Source organism: Drosophila subpulchrella, chromosome 3R, assembly GCF_014743375.2.
Source record: "Drosophila subpulchrella strain 33 F10 #4 breed RU33 chromosome 3R, RU_Dsub_v1.1 Primary Assembly, whole genome shotgun sequence".
In the NCBI taxonomy this organism is placed as follows: Eukaryota; Metazoa; Arthropoda; class Insecta; order Diptera; family Drosophilidae; genus Drosophila; species Drosophila subpulchrella.
Genome location: NC_050609.1, coordinates 2,351,580 through 2,368,671, shown reverse-complemented (window position 1 = coordinate 2,368,671; position 17,092 = coordinate 2,351,580). Strand labels below are relative to the sequence as shown.

The 17,092-nt window shown below is 38.6% G+C and overlaps 3 protein-coding genes across 25 annotated transcripts in view; 2 read left to right on the top strand and 1 right to left on the bottom strand.

The window, feature by feature from the left end:
• The first annotated feature begins 165 nt into the window (after positions 1–165).
• LOC119552796 lies at positions 166–2,590 on the top strand. Its single transcript, XM_037862632.1, has 5 exons — positions 166–339; positions 1,280–1,440; positions 1,497–1,587; positions 1,647–1,765; positions 1,864–2,590. Coding segments are annotated over exons 1-5 (510 nt in total). The 5' UTR covers positions 166–337; the 3' UTR covers positions 2,001–2,590.
• Positions 2,591–2,866: 276 nt separating this feature from the next.
• Positions 2,867–8,217, top strand: LOC119559538 (Fanconi anemia group D2 protein). The gene is made up of 14 exons (XM_037872591.1): positions 2,867–3,028; positions 3,096–3,850; positions 3,911–4,052; positions 4,109–4,177; positions 4,234–4,424; positions 4,485–4,557; positions 4,629–4,798; positions 4,866–5,353; positions 5,413–5,611; positions 5,661–5,783; positions 5,856–6,883; positions 6,940–7,164; positions 7,220–7,439; positions 7,497–8,217. Exons 1-14 carry the CDS (start codon positions 2,954–2,956, stop codon positions 8,173–8,175), a joined length of 4,437 nt encoding a protein of 1,478 aa, XP_037728519.1. The 5' UTR covers positions 2,867–2,953; the 3' UTR covers positions 8,176–8,217.
• Positions 8,218–8,280: 63 nt separating this feature from the next.
• Positions 8,281–17,092, bottom strand: part of LOC119559570 (heterogeneous nuclear ribonucleoprotein R) — a 56,616-nt gene continuing 47,804 nt past the window's right edge. For 5 of the 23 annotated variants that reach the window (XM_037872605.1, XM_037872617.1, XM_037872622.1 and 2 more), the window contains 2 exons: positions 16,521–16,782; positions 8,281–13,166 (listed from right to left, as the gene is read on the bottom strand). In XM_037872605.1, the coding sequence (XP_037728533.1) occupies positions 12,991–13,166; positions 16,521–16,782 (438 nt within the window). In that variant the 3' untranslated portion in view covers positions 8,281–12,990. Of the gene's footprint in view, positions 13,167–13,578; positions 14,489–16,520; positions 16,783–17,092 lie in introns of those variants that run through there. The other 18 variants (XM_037872725.1, XM_037872708.1, XM_037872716.1 and 15 more) reach the window with 9 other exon arrangements.

The following is a 17,092-nucleotide window of genomic DNA, read 5'->3' as shown; positions in this document are numbered from 1 at the left end:
TAATAAGAAATATTATATATATTATATATATATTTTGAATTTGATAATGATTACCAGATGATTTTCACAAGGTATCCGGGATACGAACCCCTAAAACCTAGAACTAAAGCTCTGAAAAGCATAAAAGCTGTTTGCCATCGTGCAAAATGTTTCCCCATTGAAGACTTAGTGGGTGGCAAGGCGTTGCAGGCGGCGGTACGAAAATCGGTCGCGTTGTTGATAGTGAAAACGAAAAATAAAACAAACAATCGCTGCAGCATAAAAGAGGTTTCGTGGGATTATATATTATAATTAATATATATATTATAATTATATAACTAACCGGAATCGCTGCAAAATGTAAGCCAATGAAGTGGTCACGAAAATAAATACACACTTATAAAGTGCAGGGGAATAATTATGGATCGCCGGTCCCGGGGCCATAAATTGGGTTGCTCGGACAACCCCGCCGGCGATGTTGATTGAAAATAAACAATCCGCCCCGGGTGGGGAGCTCCAATTGGTGGAGTCCGATCCACGTGGTTGCGTGCAGACGGGAATTACGCTCTGCACAAGTATTTGCATTGCACAAATAGCCCAGCATGGTGTGCCATAATATCGATTTTGCCCAGCCTTGTGGAATGGGTTGGGGTGTGGGTGGATTGTACGGGTACTGGGACTTCCGAGTGCCATTCGATTCTCAGGGGGAGATAAGCCGGCTGGGCATGCCATTACTCGGCTGCTCAGTTGGAGTTCCTGGTCTTTGCAGAAGCCTCTTAAGTTAGGGGTCTCATTATGCACACGCAATAATGTGAGGTTGTTATAATGGCTTTGTAATACCCAAATAGCTTATATCTAACACTATATCGCCATAACCATCAGTTTCAATTGTGTTGGCTCGCTTTTTGAGGTCAAAGAAATTATGCACTATACATATGTAAGGTACAACCTTGATCCTAAAAATATAACAAAAATTATTAACAATATTTAAAAGTTTGCTAATGAATTTGCATAATGTTCTATCCATCACTTGATCAAGAAATGAGATTGTGATATGTTAGGAGATTTAATTATAAAAATAATTTCATGAGGTCAAAAAAAACTGAACCCTTTATTTAAAAATAAATATGAGCAATTGAAAATGCTATAATAAGAATGTAAGTACTTGGTTTTAAAGGCTAACCACTAATTTTGTGTTATTCTTAATAATAAAAAAACTATTCACTTTAGGTTTTTTTAGTTCCATAATATTAAGAAATTTCAGATATATGTATATTTTATTTACTTTTGCGATCCCTAGGGCTGCCATGCAGTCTGGAGGACGACCCCGCGAGCGCCTGCTTTACGCATTCCGGGGATGGATAGCATTTGTAGCCTTCATGGACCTGGGCACGGCGTTCCGTAGCTATATAGAAAGACGCAGCTTCCTCGGCGACCACAGTGACACGCAGTTTATAGAGGGTGAGTACTTGAAGGGAAAGTATTGCTGGAGTCCTATAGCATGACTATGTTCACAGGTGACTACACCATATCGCGGATTATCGGAATGTACTGCCTGCTCAAGGCCATTGCTCTTGTCCACTGCACCCTCTACATCCACTACAGACCGTAAGTGGCCCAAAAGGTTCCGAATATTTGATAGTAATAAAGATATTTTCTTTTAAAAGGGTCGTCAGCATGGGCGGCTGCTCCTTGGCCCTAACCATGGTCTTCTACGCCACCGAGGCTCTCTACTTTCGCTCCAGCACCATCAACTTTTACGTGATCTTCCCTTGCGTGCTAAATTGTAAGTAAACATGCTGAAACCCTCAAACCATGAGATATAACAATATCATAGAATTTTTAATATTTAAAAAATTGGAATCTTATAATCCATCAATCTAGCTATAACTCTACTGGGCCTGATCTACATACCCAAACGACTGCGGCTCTGGGAGCCAAATATGGATCTCGATGACGAGAACTCTCAGCTTCTTAAGCAGATGACGGGCTACAAAAGACGACGTGCGAAAAAACAATAAGTGGATGTTTAAGAAAACTGAAAAGCAAGGGCAGGAAACCCCACAAGTTTCCAGCAGCACAGTATTGTGAAGGAATCGCAAATTTTCCGCTTTGGACTGCATTGGTGTGATAGAAATGGCATCAAGTTCATCATTATATATACTCAATAGCAATACTGAAAGCAACGCCAAATTAGTGATTTTCTATGACCTAGTTACGAAGGGGACGCGGTAGTCCCGGAATAAGTCAATTTCAGGCATAATCACTTCAAGACATATGTTGTACTTCCTTTTTATAAACCATATTTACATACATTTAAAAATGTATAGCACAATAGAGTTTCTGCACTTTTAAGAGTTGAAAATCGATATTAGGAACTATTCAAAATTATCAGAGTTAGCACCCAAGTTAAACAATTCAAATCGAAAGGCTTTAAATTTACAAATAAGTTTAAAATCATTTTATTTAGTGTTACGTTGGACTTTTCCATTATATATACGATTAACAATTTATGGAACATGCTTCCGGATCGATCCTAAAATTAAGCAATCGCATAGTTTAACATTTTATACTCATCACATATGATTAAAAGTTATATACATTAGAAAAACAATAATAGTTTTGTACGCATTATGTAGAGTATGTTTGAATAAAAATTTGAATTTCCATAAAGAGCATTCAATTTATTTGGGAATTAGCGCGGTTAATAAATATTGGCTTTTCAAAATCATTTACTGCCTTAAAAAAACGTTAAAAAATACATTTTGAAATAAGTCGTGGTATATTTAATCGGTTTCTTGTTATCGATATTTATCTGCGCCTTGTACCAGAGTTAGCGAGTACATCAACCACAGCCACGATAAATCGATGACATTGATAACAACGCTGCTATACTAGTTAACGCGCCAGGAATTTGTTTTGTCTTAATTTTGGTTCATTTGTTTTTTTAAGCGTGTAAAGTTTATTGTTCATTATGTATAAGAAGTTTAAAAAACGTACGCAGAAGGCTCTGAACACTATCGATGAGAATGCGACCATGAAAGTGCCTGTGAGTGTACATTTTGACAATTCGAAGTGGGAACTCTAAACTACTGCGATCAAAATGAATATTGCAGCGCCTGGCGGAGACGACCACGAATGTTTCCGTGGAATCCACATCCGCCGGGAGCGAGGAGAACATACCCGCCTCGCAGGAGCACACGCAGCGCTTCCTGTCGCAGCACAGTGCAATTCTGGCCGCCACTCTGGGTCGCACTCAATCCTCCAGCCGAAACATCGCGACCCTCTCCCGGCAGCCCAACAACTTCTTCGAACTGGTACTGATCCGAGCCGGCGTCCAGTTGGACCAGGGCGACAGTCTGGTTCTGGCCTGCGATCATGTCTCTATTGTCTCCAAGTTGCGAGACATCTTCACGAGTGCCTCGTCGTACACCGATAAGATGGAGACCTTTAAGACGGGCCTGAACGCAGCCATGGCACCCAGTTCCAAGCTGGTGCAGAAACTCCTAACCGGCTGCACAGTGGACGCTGCTGGCGAGGAGCAGATCTACCAGTCGCAGAACAGCATGTTCATGAACTTCCTGATGATCGACTTTATGCGGGATTCCTGCGTGGAGGTGCTGCTGAACAAGATCGAGGAGGTGGCCACTGCGGATCGAGTCCTCTCAGGCCGGGCAGCCATATCCATGCCTCTGCTGCCCTTGATGCTGACCCAATTGCGCTACCTGACCGCTTCGCATAAGGTAGAGATCTACAGCCGCATCGAGGGCATCTTCAATAGGGCCACGGAATCCGCCAAGCTGGACATTATAGCCAATGCCGAGTTAATACTGGATGCCAGTATGCACGACGAGTTTGTTGAACTGCTCAAGTGAGTAAAGGGCCTGTTGTACCATTGCCTTTGGTCTGCCAAAGTAAAGTATCGTTGCAGCATCAACTACTCCAGCACGGAAGACCTTTTTAACATGACCACTGTGCAAACTCTGAGCAATTTGTCGCTTTCAGACAGAACGCAGTCAAAGTTAAGGCTGCGCATTTTGGAGTTTGCCACAAGTGGCAACTGTCCCGATACGGTAACTAGATGAACTGACTGTTTTTCTTTATTTTATTAAGACTTTCTTTATTCTAGACCTTGCCCCATCTCATCAGGTTGCTGCTTAACATTTTGAAAATGGACACAGATGACAGTGTGCGCGATGTAAGAGTCTTCAACCTTTCCCAGAATTATTGTGTTTAGCATTCGTCCAATTTCAGTTGATAGGCAGCCTGCGGGAAATTTTTAACTCGCGACACACAGCTCACAGCGACGGAAACTCGGCAACAATCGAAAATAAAAAGTCTCAGCTTGAACTTTTTGGCTTCCTAGAACTTGGCTTAATACGATCGAAGAGATTTTATCAAGCCATCCAAAGGTCATCTGCTACTTTATCTGCAGAGGAATTCACGTAAGCCTAAGGAACAAATTATACAAAAATGTTGTATTCATTTAATTCTATATTTTTTAGCTCCTTCGATCTGGTTGTCTTGCTTTTGTTAATACACGTTAATGAAGATAATTCATTGTACATAGAAAACATTGTAAGTGTTTTTAAAGGTATTAAAAAAGTATGTAGATGTACTTAATAAATTAAATGAAATTATTTCAACAGCTTCGTCGCCGCATTAAACTGGAGCATATTACCGTGACCATTTTGGAGGAGGTAAAACAGCACTATAGACACATCCTAGAGCAGCATATAAACACACTGATGAACATCCTGCACGACTTTATGCGCGAGAAAAATCGCACAGTGTCCGATTTTGCCAAGTCTTCGTACAGGTGAACTTTGAGCTCTAGAGAAATGGATTGAATTAAATTTTAAATCTGTTAATTCGTTTCTTGGCAGTATTCTTTTTAAGATTTTCAACTCGATACAGAAAAACATTCTAAAGAAACTGCTGGAACTCACCTGTGACAAATCCTCGCCGCACCTGACAACAATGGCACTGGAATTACTTCGTGAACTGCAACGTAAGAGCGCTAGGGATGTCCAGAACTGTGCCACTCTTCTCATCCCGATGTTGGATAGGGTCAGTGATCTGACTCTTACCCAAACTCGCGTGGCCATGGACCTGCTGTGCCATGTGGCCTTTCCGGATCCCAAGCTATCGGCCTGTCTTCAGCTTCAAGAGCAAGTCGATATGGTGGTGAAGAAGCAGTTGATCAACTCAACTGACAATATAAAGAAACAGGGCATAATTGGCTGTGTGCAGCTCATCGATGCAATGGCTCGCATTGAGAACGATGCGGTAGAGCATGACGATTCCCTAACCAGTGTGGAGAACGTGGATTCCTTGCCCGATGGGCGGGGTAAAATGGCTGCTAACTTAATCAGTAATTAACATAAATGATGTTCTACCAAAACCTGTGTACTAATATCTCCTAAACCGCAGTTCGCACCGAGTCATCCATTGGAAATAGTGTCGAATCTTTGGCCCTCTTCTATGAAGAACTGGCTACGGTTTTCAATCAGCGCAATGACGGAACTTCCGCTTGTGATTTGGACTACCGTTTTATTGCCTGGGCCTGCGATGTAGTGACCTTTCGCTTCCAAGCCAGCTTTGTCACCGAGGATGTTCAAGAGACGATAAAGTGTGTCCGCTTTTAAACTTAAACCCCACTTACTTGATTTCATTTTTAGGGGTATTAAACTGGAATACCAAATGAACATCAACGAACTGGACGACACAAATGCTAACACTGAATCGGATGTCCTCAACATTGGCATAAATATATCCAAATTGGTTTTATCACCCAAAGCCAAGTAAGTTAGCTGATTAAAGATATCGAATATTGATATTAATAAAATAAAATCTTAAATATTTTTCATTTCAAGAGCTTGCGAGTCCATATATGTGCTGGCGCCTTTGTTCAACTGTGTCAGGGTGCTGTATAAACACCGCCACCAGGACAGCCTGGAAGGAATCAACGCTTTGCTAGGCTGTGCAATTGTATTGCCCTCATTCTTTGAGGATGACAACTATCTGGCCGTGTTTGACAACTTTGAGGCGGAGCAGCAAAAGAACGTCCTGAGCATTTATTTCCACACCGTCAATTGGATGCGGGTGTCGATTAGTGCTTTCGCATCGCAACGCGACCCTGCCACCAGGCGGCGGGTCCTCTCCAGACTCGGGGAATTGATACGCATCGAGCAGAGGATTAAGCCCCTCCTGGCCAGAGCGCCCACAGACTTCGTAGCGCCGCCGTACCAATTCCTGACCAACGCCAAGCACTCGGTTATGAACCAGAAACGTCAAGGAGCCAAAACGACCGCCAAATTCAATGCAACTGCCACTGAACCAGACCTAACTGGCAACCAAACTTCAATAGTTGACTTTACAATCAAGGTTGGAGCCTGCAAGTCCGTCAAAACAAAGATAGATTTTGAGCAGATGTATGGACCGCGAGAGAGATACAGGCCAATGGAAGTGGAAATCATAATGCTGTTGGTCGAGCAGAAGTTTGTCCTGAATCACCAGCTGGAGAAGGAGCAAGTTGGCGAGTTCCTGGGTCTCCTCGAGCTGCGTTTCCTGCTAGAAGACACAGTCCAAAAACTCGAAGCAGCAGTCCTTCGCCAACAGGATTCGTCAGATGCGGATAGTTTCAGGCCGCATCTGGCCAAGCCAGAGGATTTCATATGCGATTTACTTCCCTGTCTACACGAGGTTAACAATCACCTGATCACGCTGGCAGAGGCTATTGACAAAGAGCTTACGAAAGTCAATCATGTGTACAGCAATCTGGACCTGTTTAAGGAGCAGTTTAACTATATTAAGACGTGCTTTGGGTTATGCGTTCGACTATTTGCCTTGTATTTCGCCTGGAGCGAGTGGGCAGATAAGTCGCAGGCCGAACTGCTCCATAGTAAGCTGTTTACATATCTTTAAAAACCAAAATACATAAACCCCATTTATTTGCAGAATCTCTGGTTAAACTGCAGCCCAAGGCTCAGTGGAAAAGACTTGAGAAACAAACTGTTCCCCAGCTGGCAACCTTGGCATTCCAATTCTTTTTAAAGTACGAAAAATCTGTGTTAAATCTTAGTACGGCGGTGCACCTATATCGGTTGCTGCGAAGCTTGCTAAAAGTGGGAAGTTCGCAAAACGATGCCAGCCAACCAAGATTTCAGCAAGCCGAGGAATTACGTAAGCAGAAACTATACAATATGGACTGTACTTTCAGGATCTATTTTTCTTTCAGGGTTACTGTGTGGCAAGCTGCTGCGGCGTAAATGGTTTCACTACTCTGGTAGTTTGGACAAAGGCGGCCAGTGTAATATCTATTTGGACGAGCTGGTCAAGGGATTCCTTAAGAAATCGACTTCCGAAAGTCAAACCGAACTGCTAAGTGAACTGGTCAAACAGTGCAGTATCCTTAACACGAAGGACAAAGCCCTGACTTCCTTCCCAAACTTCAAAAAGTAAGAAAAAACTCCTTTAGCCAATAATATGTTTTATTAATGTTGTATATTTTGTAGAGCTAATTTTCCCCTGCTCTTTCGTGGTCTGTGCGAGGTGCTAATTCACTCCCTAAGTGGCCAAGTCAGCGTGGACAGCCGTAGTGGTAGACTGAATCTTTGGGAGTCGACGGTGGAATTGTTAAATGGCCTGCTTATCATTGTGCAGCAGGTGGAACAACCTCGAAATTTCGGGCTGTTTCTGAAGCACTCGCTGCTATTCCTTAAGCTGCTGCTTCAGCATGGCATGTCCGCGTTGGAGTCTATTGTTCGGGATGATCCCGAGAGGCTGACAAGGTTTTTGCACGAACTCCAGAAGGTGACCCGGTTCCTGCATCAACTCTGCTGCCACTCCAAGTCCATTAATTTTACGGCCATTATCAGCTATATACCCAGCCTGCGAGAGACGATTGAGACGCTGGTTTTTCGGGTGAAAGCCCTCTTGGCTGCCAACAACTGTCACTCTGCTTTCCACATGGGAAATATGATAAACAGGGATCTTCACGGAGATTCAATAATCACGCCATCCAGTTCGTTTGTGGGCGGGGAGAACAGCGACGAGGAAATACCTGCGGATGATACCAGCGTAGATGAAACCGTGCTGGGAGATGATATGGGAATCACCGCCGTTAGCGTCAGCACACGACCAAGCGATGGAAGCCGACGGAGCAAGTCCTCATCCCGCAGCAAATGCTTTTGAAAACCCTTGTATTCTTCAAAGATTTTGAATAAATCATTTGTTTTGGCCAAAGTGTCGGGCGTTTCTTTTGTTTAGTCTAGAATTGAGCAGACGACTATCTTTGCATTCTTTATTTATTTCATTTTTTATTATCTGGATGCAATTTTATTTAATTTTCGTATTACAAATAATAACAAATGTATGTATATCAAATATTTTAGTACAATATGCTTCTTTTCTCACTTTTATTTTCTTCGTTAACAATAATTGTTTATTAAGACGTAAAAGTTGTTCTCCCATTTTTCTCACATTCGGCCTTCCTCTACGATGAATTCTGATTGTTTTTATTATTTAATTTCCATTTGTTGTTTTTTTTATCTCGTAATAATTGGCGACGTTACGTTCACGGTTTATGAATCCCTTTCATACGTGTGGTATGTATGCAAATGTTTTGTGATGTATGTATATCAATAGGTAGTTTATAAAAGAGTTTTAAAAATCAATCATTATAAAATCGTTATATATGTATTTAAAAGAGCAAAGAAAACACACACAAACTATAAATTTAAAGGTAAAACAAAAATGGTCTAAGCAAAGTTAATCCTAACGTGTGTGTATGTTTGAAACAGATATTGTCCTCATACAAATCGTGTTTTTTTTTCTGTGTATTAATGAAGAAACAATCTTGGAAACTTTCCAAAGGTATCAGATCCTTGCATCCACTGCCACTGTCCTTCACCTTTCTTTATAAACAGGTGCGCTTGTTTTAAGCCGATTCTTGAAATATACATGTAAAGATTTTGCTGAAAAGGTTTGAAGAGATAATTTGGAATAGGTCGAAATAATTTGTATATTTCAATTTACAATACGATCGTGTTTTTGATTTATTAATTTTTATTGTTTTCTTTATTTGCCAATTTTTCAAAACTTAAAACATTTTACACAAATTAATTTTAAAAATTTTTAATACGTACGCAGTCTGTTTAAAAGTAAAGTTAGATTATACACTCCTACGCCTACATATACATTATATACTCAAATATATATATTTATAGAGAAAGATATATATATTTATTGTATATATAGATTTAGTAATTATGATTAAATCTTGCCTTTGCATCATCACAATTCATGTAAAGTTTTTCATTTTTTTCGCTCAGTTTCCATGCGCAGTTTGCAATTTTGTTGTCCACCTTGCTTTCTTTCATGATTCCTTTCGACTTTCTATTTTCTATTTCTATTTTCAGTATTGTGTTGATTTTTTTGTTTTTTGAAGGTTCTTGTTGAAATTTACACACGTATACAGTTATTGTTATTGTTATTAGATCAAAGATAAATTTTGCTTGCGCTCCTCTTCACAATACACAAAAATTTTAAACCAATTAAACAGCTAAACAAATAAGTTCTTTAAGTATTTAACATTAGTGAATTATGTTAGGTCGTAAAAATATTTTGCTAAAAATTAATATTCATAGTTTAATATATATAACATACTATTGAAAACTTAAGCGCACAAACAAAACTAAATATTCAAATTAAAAACTAATTTTGCCAAACGTTTTTGCTTTCCCGAAAAATTAAAACAAAAATTACAAATTACAATATTTAACACAATTAGAGGTGTTGGGTGTTGGGTTTTTGGGGGGTAAAGGTTCAGGGCGGGGGTGGGTGGGGATGCAGGTAAATTTTAGGCTTCCAAAGAAATGGTTTCTAAATAACGGCACATAATTTTGGTAAAAATTTCATTCTCAATTTTTTTGAATCGACGAAATCGGTTAACTTTAACGGATTGTGTAACAATTTGCCAATTGGTTTATAGATTTAGTTTAGTTTTAGTTTACAATAGAAAAAACACATTAACAATAAAAACTTACAAATTAAATTACAAATTTAAAACAATATAAAATCAGTACAGTTATCGAATTAAACAAATTGTTAAAATTAATTATATTTATATATTTGCAATTTGAATTGGGTTCAAAGGTTTTAAGTCACCAAATGTGGAAATTTCTAGGGCAAAAAATCGAAAATTTTGCATGCAAAAAGACGCGGCGTTATAGAATTTTCATAATTCACTTCCTTATCAAATTAATTTATTTGTTGTGTTTGTGTGTGTTTAAAGAAAAAAAATGATTAAAGTTTTAAAATTATTCTTCCCTTTCTTTTTGCGAAGGCAACCATCAATTGCAATTGCGTGAAATGCTCTCTCAATAAAAAAAGTAAAATATTTAGGAAAACTCATGGGGAAACTTATCAAAAATAAAAAATGGGTAAATATTTTTAGTAATTTTCTTTCTCTTGTTATTGTAGTTAGAAAATGGCGCACACTTCTCATCCCCTACAACGACAGTTTACTTTACTTTAATAATTATGTGTATATGTGTGTGAGTGTATGTATGTGAGTGTTACTAAAGTTAAGCTTAACTATGGTCATTTAGAATTTGTTGTATATATTCTCTTATTGTTTGTGGCTAATATTATGTATTTAAAGTTCTTTGCTGGTTTGCAAATTTTGCGCAAGTTTTAATTCATGTTTTCATTATTTCGTTTTCGTTTTTGTTTTTGTTTTTCATTTTCATTTATTTTTACTTTAGGCAACTGCTTGGTGTGTGTGTCTGTGTATGTATGTGTATTTTTAAATTTAAAAAAAGTTATTGTTTTAGGCTTATGCTGAACAATGTTCATAGATACGTTTTAAAACACACGCGTCCTTCGTCCTTCATCGACTGCCAACAGTTTGTATTTTGCTTTATACTTGAGTTCAAAATTGGAAGTATTCTTTCGTTAGTTTAAAACTAATTTATATATTTTCGTTTTATACATTTATATATATTAATTAACTTTTTGCTTTACTTGAGATCTAGCAATAGCGGAAACGTAAACGACAGAATTCTTGTTCAACCAAAACGATTTTGTTGAAATTTTGCAAAATAGAAAGAAAAACGGGCAAGTTTCTGTTTCAATAATTTTCCCTATATAAACGTATTTTGACACGTGTGTGGCGATTTTATATTTTATTTTTTATCCTTAGGCATGGAGTTAGTTAAGTCAGCTTGATATATTCATTACTTTAGCTTAGGGCTGTGTTCTCTTCCGTATTATCTGTGTGCGTAGCAGTTATAGATGAGTAAAGGAAAGTGGGTAAAAAGAGTTTAATCTGAACTTGATATTGGATAAGTGGATTTTAAATAGAATTTCTTAGCTGTGAATGGTTTGGTTTTTGTTTTTCTTCTGCTAATTCGCACTTGAGCGTTGGCTAATTGATTTTATAGTTTTAGTTATCTTTGTTTAATCCAACATTACTCGTTACAAGTGTTAATATTAAGTATGCGTTATTGTTATTAAAATTTATAATCAATTTTATCATTAGGTTCGTTACTTTTACTGTTTGTGATGTGTGGTCTCCGCGTCTGTAAGATTCTTCCTAATTCGTTGCTTCGATTTGCAGACATTAGTCAAATTTCTTGATGATTTGCGATTTATATCTGCTTATCAGTATTATCAGTATTATCAGTGAGTTTTAAGTGTAGTTTTGTATGTGTGCAATTACTTAGCTCTACATGTTTTTGTTTTTATTTTTATTTCACTTCTGACAGATAATTGATTTGAAGTTGCCTAAAACTTACGTTGTTAAAAAATAGTTTGTTTTCAAATTTACGCAGAAAGTCTTGCCAGTTGCCGTCGCCAGTCGCATTATATAACAATGCCGGCCGCGTTTTAATTTTTGTATTTGCTTATCGTTCTCATATCAACTCATTCAATCTAATTAATAATTTGTTTTTTTTTTTCATTATTTTTGTCAGTCAATGTTTCTTCACTAAGCTTTGCTTTTCAATTTGAATTGTGTGTTCTTGGTGTTCTTAGAATATTAAACGGTTTTTCAATTCTTCTGAGCTCGATCTCGTGTGTATATATGTCTGGGTTTTCCATATGTCAGCTTTCCATTGGCTATATACAAAAGAAGAAATCGCTTGTCTAAAATTTGATTCTCCTTTTTAACTTGCTATTTTCCAGTGCCCATGTAAATATTGTAAAATGTTTAGAGTCGAATTGGTTTTGAATTTGGTTGCTTACGCTTTCTCAATGTATAAAAGGGGTGCTACATGCTGCTTAAGATTTAAAATCAATCTGTATGGGCTTAGACTGCTCTCTCTATATAGTTATAGATAAATATATTTTATGTTTTTGTTTGTTAATTTTCATATAGGTTTTGCTATATATGCTCAATTATTGTTTCAATTTCGAGTTAAAAACGCTATGAGACAAATTTCCTTATACTGTTTTTGTGAACTTTTAAAACGACTTGACTTTGGTTTATCTAAGTTGTGAGGCGCTGATGCTTTTTAAAATTGTTTTGGGAAAATCGAGCTAAACTTGTTTCGCTAAATGAAAATGTTTCGTTTAAAATGCTTTCGCTGCAAAGGCTATTTAAGTGATTACATACAATACATATACTCTACTCGACTTTATTTGTTGCTGCTATTGCTGATTTCTTGATTTACTGATTTCTTGATTTGTTATTATAGTTATTTAGAGGGACGCAATCTACGGCGTTCATAGCAAAAGAACTAATATCGAAACGAGTCTCTAAACAATGCTTTTGAATTGTGGCTAATTGCATTTCTTATACCTTATATAGTTTGTTCAAATTAAATTTATTGCTTTTAAGAATGGTTGCTATTTTGTTTTTCGTATTACTTTCATTTTTTACTATGACGCGAAGGATTCTTCTCCAGGATGTCGCTCGGAGAGTGTTATTATATGTGGCTGTAACTTCCTGGTGTTGCTGCTGCTGTTGTCGTCGTTAATTGATTTCAATTGGTTTGCTGTGTGGTTTTAACTCCATGCCGAAAACGTATCCATGTACCACTGTTCACCATTGGTGCCTAAAGGTTGCTGTGGTAGCGGTAAACTGCCCCAACTGCCGCCATTTCCTATTAAACCGCTCGGGTAACGTCGCTTAACATCTGCCGGATTTTGGTGACCTCCATCGAACTTACGTTTACCGACTACTGCAGATTGGTGACCCCACCGCAGATTGGTGGACGGATGGATGTCGTTTTATTGGCAGGCATTCGGTATTTTTTGTTTGGTGTGCGTTGGATGTTTGTTTTTGGGTTGTGGGTGGTGGTGTGAGGTGTTTTTCGAAAGAAAAAAAAGAGAAAGAGAGTTAAAAATGTTGTTAATACAAAAATGGTTCAAAGTTGTTGCTATTATTTCTTTGTTTTGGTAGTTGGTTGTTTTTGATTGGATTAAGTTCAACTGGTCTATGGTTCGAATGAGGGTTGTTGTCTTGACGTTGTATTAGTTATTTTAGTATCACAATTTCATGATTTTGGTCCACTTCGATTTCGTGGCGGTAGTAGTAGTAATGGGGGGAGAGACGGTCGTTTGTGTTTCCAAAAAATATTAAAGACAACACCATTTGATCTTTTGTTCGTTTAATTTATCTCATCATTGGTTTTACACATCACAAATCGGGGAATCGTGTTAACTCGACATAACGCCAGGGACTTGGGGACACGGTTACATGTACAAATGTATTGTGTTTGGGGTGTGGTGTGTGATTGTGGGTGTTATTTGGTGCAGAGTGTCATCGTGTTTGTGAGTTAACAATTACCAAACGGGTTTTTTGTAAGTAAAACAATTGTACATGATATTATCGCCTGACATGGAACATGGAACATTTAGTACAGCTAACGATTTGGGTAGCGGCGATAACCGATAACCGGGACAAGGTTGCACAAACAGAATCGTCCGCCAGATCGATGAATGGATCCCTGGACCGAGGGACAACAGAGCGCTGTACTTGAAAAGCTCGGCTAGTGTATTATACGTGTGCTTGAAATTGGGCCTTGACGACGAGTGTGCGGGCTTCTCCACTCATATTTTGAAATTTGGAATTTTGCAAGGACTTCTTTCGGTGTCTACAGGGCTGAACTGATCTGATCTGGCGCTAATGATTTTGATGCAGCATGTTCCTAAAGACGAGACGCGTGATGTGTATTCTTGAATGACGAGCTTCTTCGTTTGGACTTGATTTTGAAAAAACAAATGTGATATATATATATATCATGTATGAGGGGTGTATGTGTTCTTGCGACGGAATAAATTTGGTTTAAACGGACTTCCGCTTGAGCTTCTTTTCTTTATCGGGCCGAGACGACTTGGATTTGTGGGAATGCTTCTTGGACTTGTGTGACTTGGTTTTGCTATGTGAGGACCTATGGACTTTACTCTTCTTCACCGGAGAGCGACTCTTGTCGCTGTACCAGGAGATGACCGATGTGCTACGCTTAGTTGCCCTCCATATATGTCTTGAGTGCAGCTCCAGCTAGAAACAGATTTAGGATTTTGGATTTTTTTTTTCTTTTGCATTCATTTTTTGATTTTGGGTTGTGTTTTTTTTTATCGCTGACACAGTTGTGGTTTCCAAAAACAAAGCGCTTGTAATGAGCATGTGTGTGTGAAGCATTCTAACAGTAAATAAAAACGAGTCTTCCGGGGAAGACAAAAGTATCTACGAATACAGCCACAAAAATGTAAAGCGTGTTCAAAAACGGAAGCAGGTGATTGGGCGGTGGGTGGTGGAGTTCCGTGTTTTTTGGTGGGTGGGTTGTTTTGATTGATTGGGTGCTTCTCGAGGTCGTCACGCTTTTGCCAGCTGGTGTTAGTCAACCCACATTACTGGGGCAAAAGCGTGATCTGTTTGGGGGTTCTCCGCTGTATGTATATATGTATATATAAACAAGTATAGATTCCATTGACAACAAATTATAACAAAAATTGGTTGGTGTGTGTGCGTGTTGTAAACATAATACACGAATCGATTAGTATTTGTTTATACATAAAATAAATAAAAAACGATCTCAGTTGGTATTGGTGTCACCCTGTGTGAGGATATGATATGTATGAAATGTTAAAGGGTGGTTATATTATACATATATAAGGTCATATTGGTATACATGTGTGTATAGGTTACTAAACTATTAATTTTTTTTTGTTTTTTTTTTTTTTTTGGCTTTGCAAAGCATGATGGATAATTAATTAACAAGACTCACAATTCGATATACATAAAATCACACAAAATATCATATGTATATTGTTAAAGTAATGGGCTAGAATATAAATAATGTATAAATAAAGGTTTTATATTTAGATTTGTGCAATCGCAATCGATCAGGTCAATCTTGAAACGCGTTTCATTTGTATAAGTATATTATTTGTAGCTGGTGGCCAACAAATCAGCGCGGGGTAAAAAAAACACAAAAAATTATATACACGTACGTCAAAATTTTGGATGGGGATCTTTTTCTTTTCGGCGGGATGGGTACTGTAGATGGGGGTTCGGGGGTTGGTTATTAATCGGAACAGAGATGGGTGCCAATAATGCTTCAGCTCTCCCAAACGACTCTTCGACTCTCTATGACGCTTAATAAGTAGGTGACAATATATATTCTCTGTGCTTGGGTGGTTTGGTGGGACATAAATACTAATCGATTCATAAACGTTTACAGACATTGCTCATATAGTTAGGTACATATCCAAGACAATATGCGTATAAACAATTACATAATTTGTTATAATGGCTTTCCATATACATAGGCGAAGTTCGATTGTGTGTATGTGTGTGTGCGGATGGGTAGATGGATTCTGTTTTTAATGGGCGTGGCTGTCAATTGCTGCTTACAATTGGAAAAGAGTGAAAAAACCATGCATCAAAAAATGTAGCATACATCTCAGCGCTGACACAGAAAAGGAAAAAAATGGACAATCGTAAGCAGCAAGATCACAACTACTTGGATCACAAAGAAACATTTTATAAGAAAAGTATTAATATTGGAAATAAAAAAAATAACAAAGGAATGGGTAAAACTTTACAACATTTAGAACAGTTACAAATGCGTTACACACGACATTGAAGTGACCTTTTTTTGGGGGGTTAGGATCTGGGTTCGGGGATTCACACTATATTTAAATCTCTCATTATGTTCGTTTGTGTGTGTGTCTTTGTGCGCGTGATGAGTGTGTGTGTAGGTGTATTTTTAGGGGAGTGGATGGTATTTCGTATGCATGTTTACATTTTTACTTGGCTTTACTTATTAATTTATATGAATTTGACATTTGCAATGTACACATATATATATTCTCTCAAGTTTGTCGCTGTTGTTGGTTTTTGATTATGCAGTTTTCACTTGGCGCAGGTTGTTGGGATTGTTTTTGATTCGATTTGGTTTGATTTGGTTTGAATTTGATTGATTTGATTTCTTTTTGTTGGTTGGTTTGATTTTGGTTTGGTATTTTTTGTTGTGGTGTATTTTTTATTGAGATACGAGTACGTTCTTTGTGTTTTTTGTTGAGCTCACCTGGTAAATTTTGTAGCGGCTTGACGTGCTGGGTGCCACGAACGCTGGGACGCGTTGGCACCACCCCACGGACCCCCCCGGTTGCTGCCGGCGCCCCCTGACCGGTGGCCCCCCGCTGAGCTACCGCCGCCGCCGCCTGTCCCGCCGCCGCTGCCGCTGCCGCCGCCTGTGGCGCTGTTTGGGCCCCCAGACGACTGATGCTGCCACGTTGGCCAACGACTCTGCCACGCGGCATTGTGACTCCATGCCCACGACCAATTCCCTACACATCCACATCCACATCATCATCATCGTGGTCATTTTTCAATGGCACAGTGGTTAGGTCATCATCATCATTATGATCATCATCATCATCATCGTCATAATTGCATGCATTAGTTGCGTTTTGTGGGTGGTGTGTGTGTGTGTGTGTGTGAGGTGTTCGTGTGGTGTATGTGTGTGTGTGGGGGTGGTGGGTGGTTCGAGAGCGTGTTTTATGCATTTCCAGATTCGGTTCCATTTTCCATCATTTTGGGTTATCCATCGGTCGTTGGTTTGGTTTTGCGTTTTGATTTCGTTTTTGATTTTAGTTT

Bases quoted from the DNA above. Each gene is read 5' to 3' on its own strand.
- LOC119559538 (XM_037872591.1), top strand. From the start codon at position 2,954: ATGTATAAGAAGTTTAAAAAACGTACGCAGAAGGCTCTGAACACTATC. The intron at 4,178-4,233 runs GTAAGAGTCTTC...GTCCAATTTCAG, and splicing joins CAGATGACAGTGTGCGCGAT to TTGATAGGCAGCCTGCGGGA. The intron at 5,784-5,855 runs GTAAGTTAGCTG...TTTCATTTCAAG, and splicing joins GTTTTATCACCCAAAGCCAA to AGCTTGCGAGTCCATATATG.
- LOC119552796 (XM_037862632.1), top strand. The intron at 1,441-1,496 runs GTGAGTACTTGA...CTATGTTCACAG, and splicing joins TGACACGCAGTTTATAGAGG to GTGACTACACCATATCGCGG. The intron at 1,766-1,863 runs GTAAGTAAACAT...CCATCAATCTAG, and splicing joins CTTCCCTTGCGTGCTAAATT to CTATAACTCTACTGGGCCTG.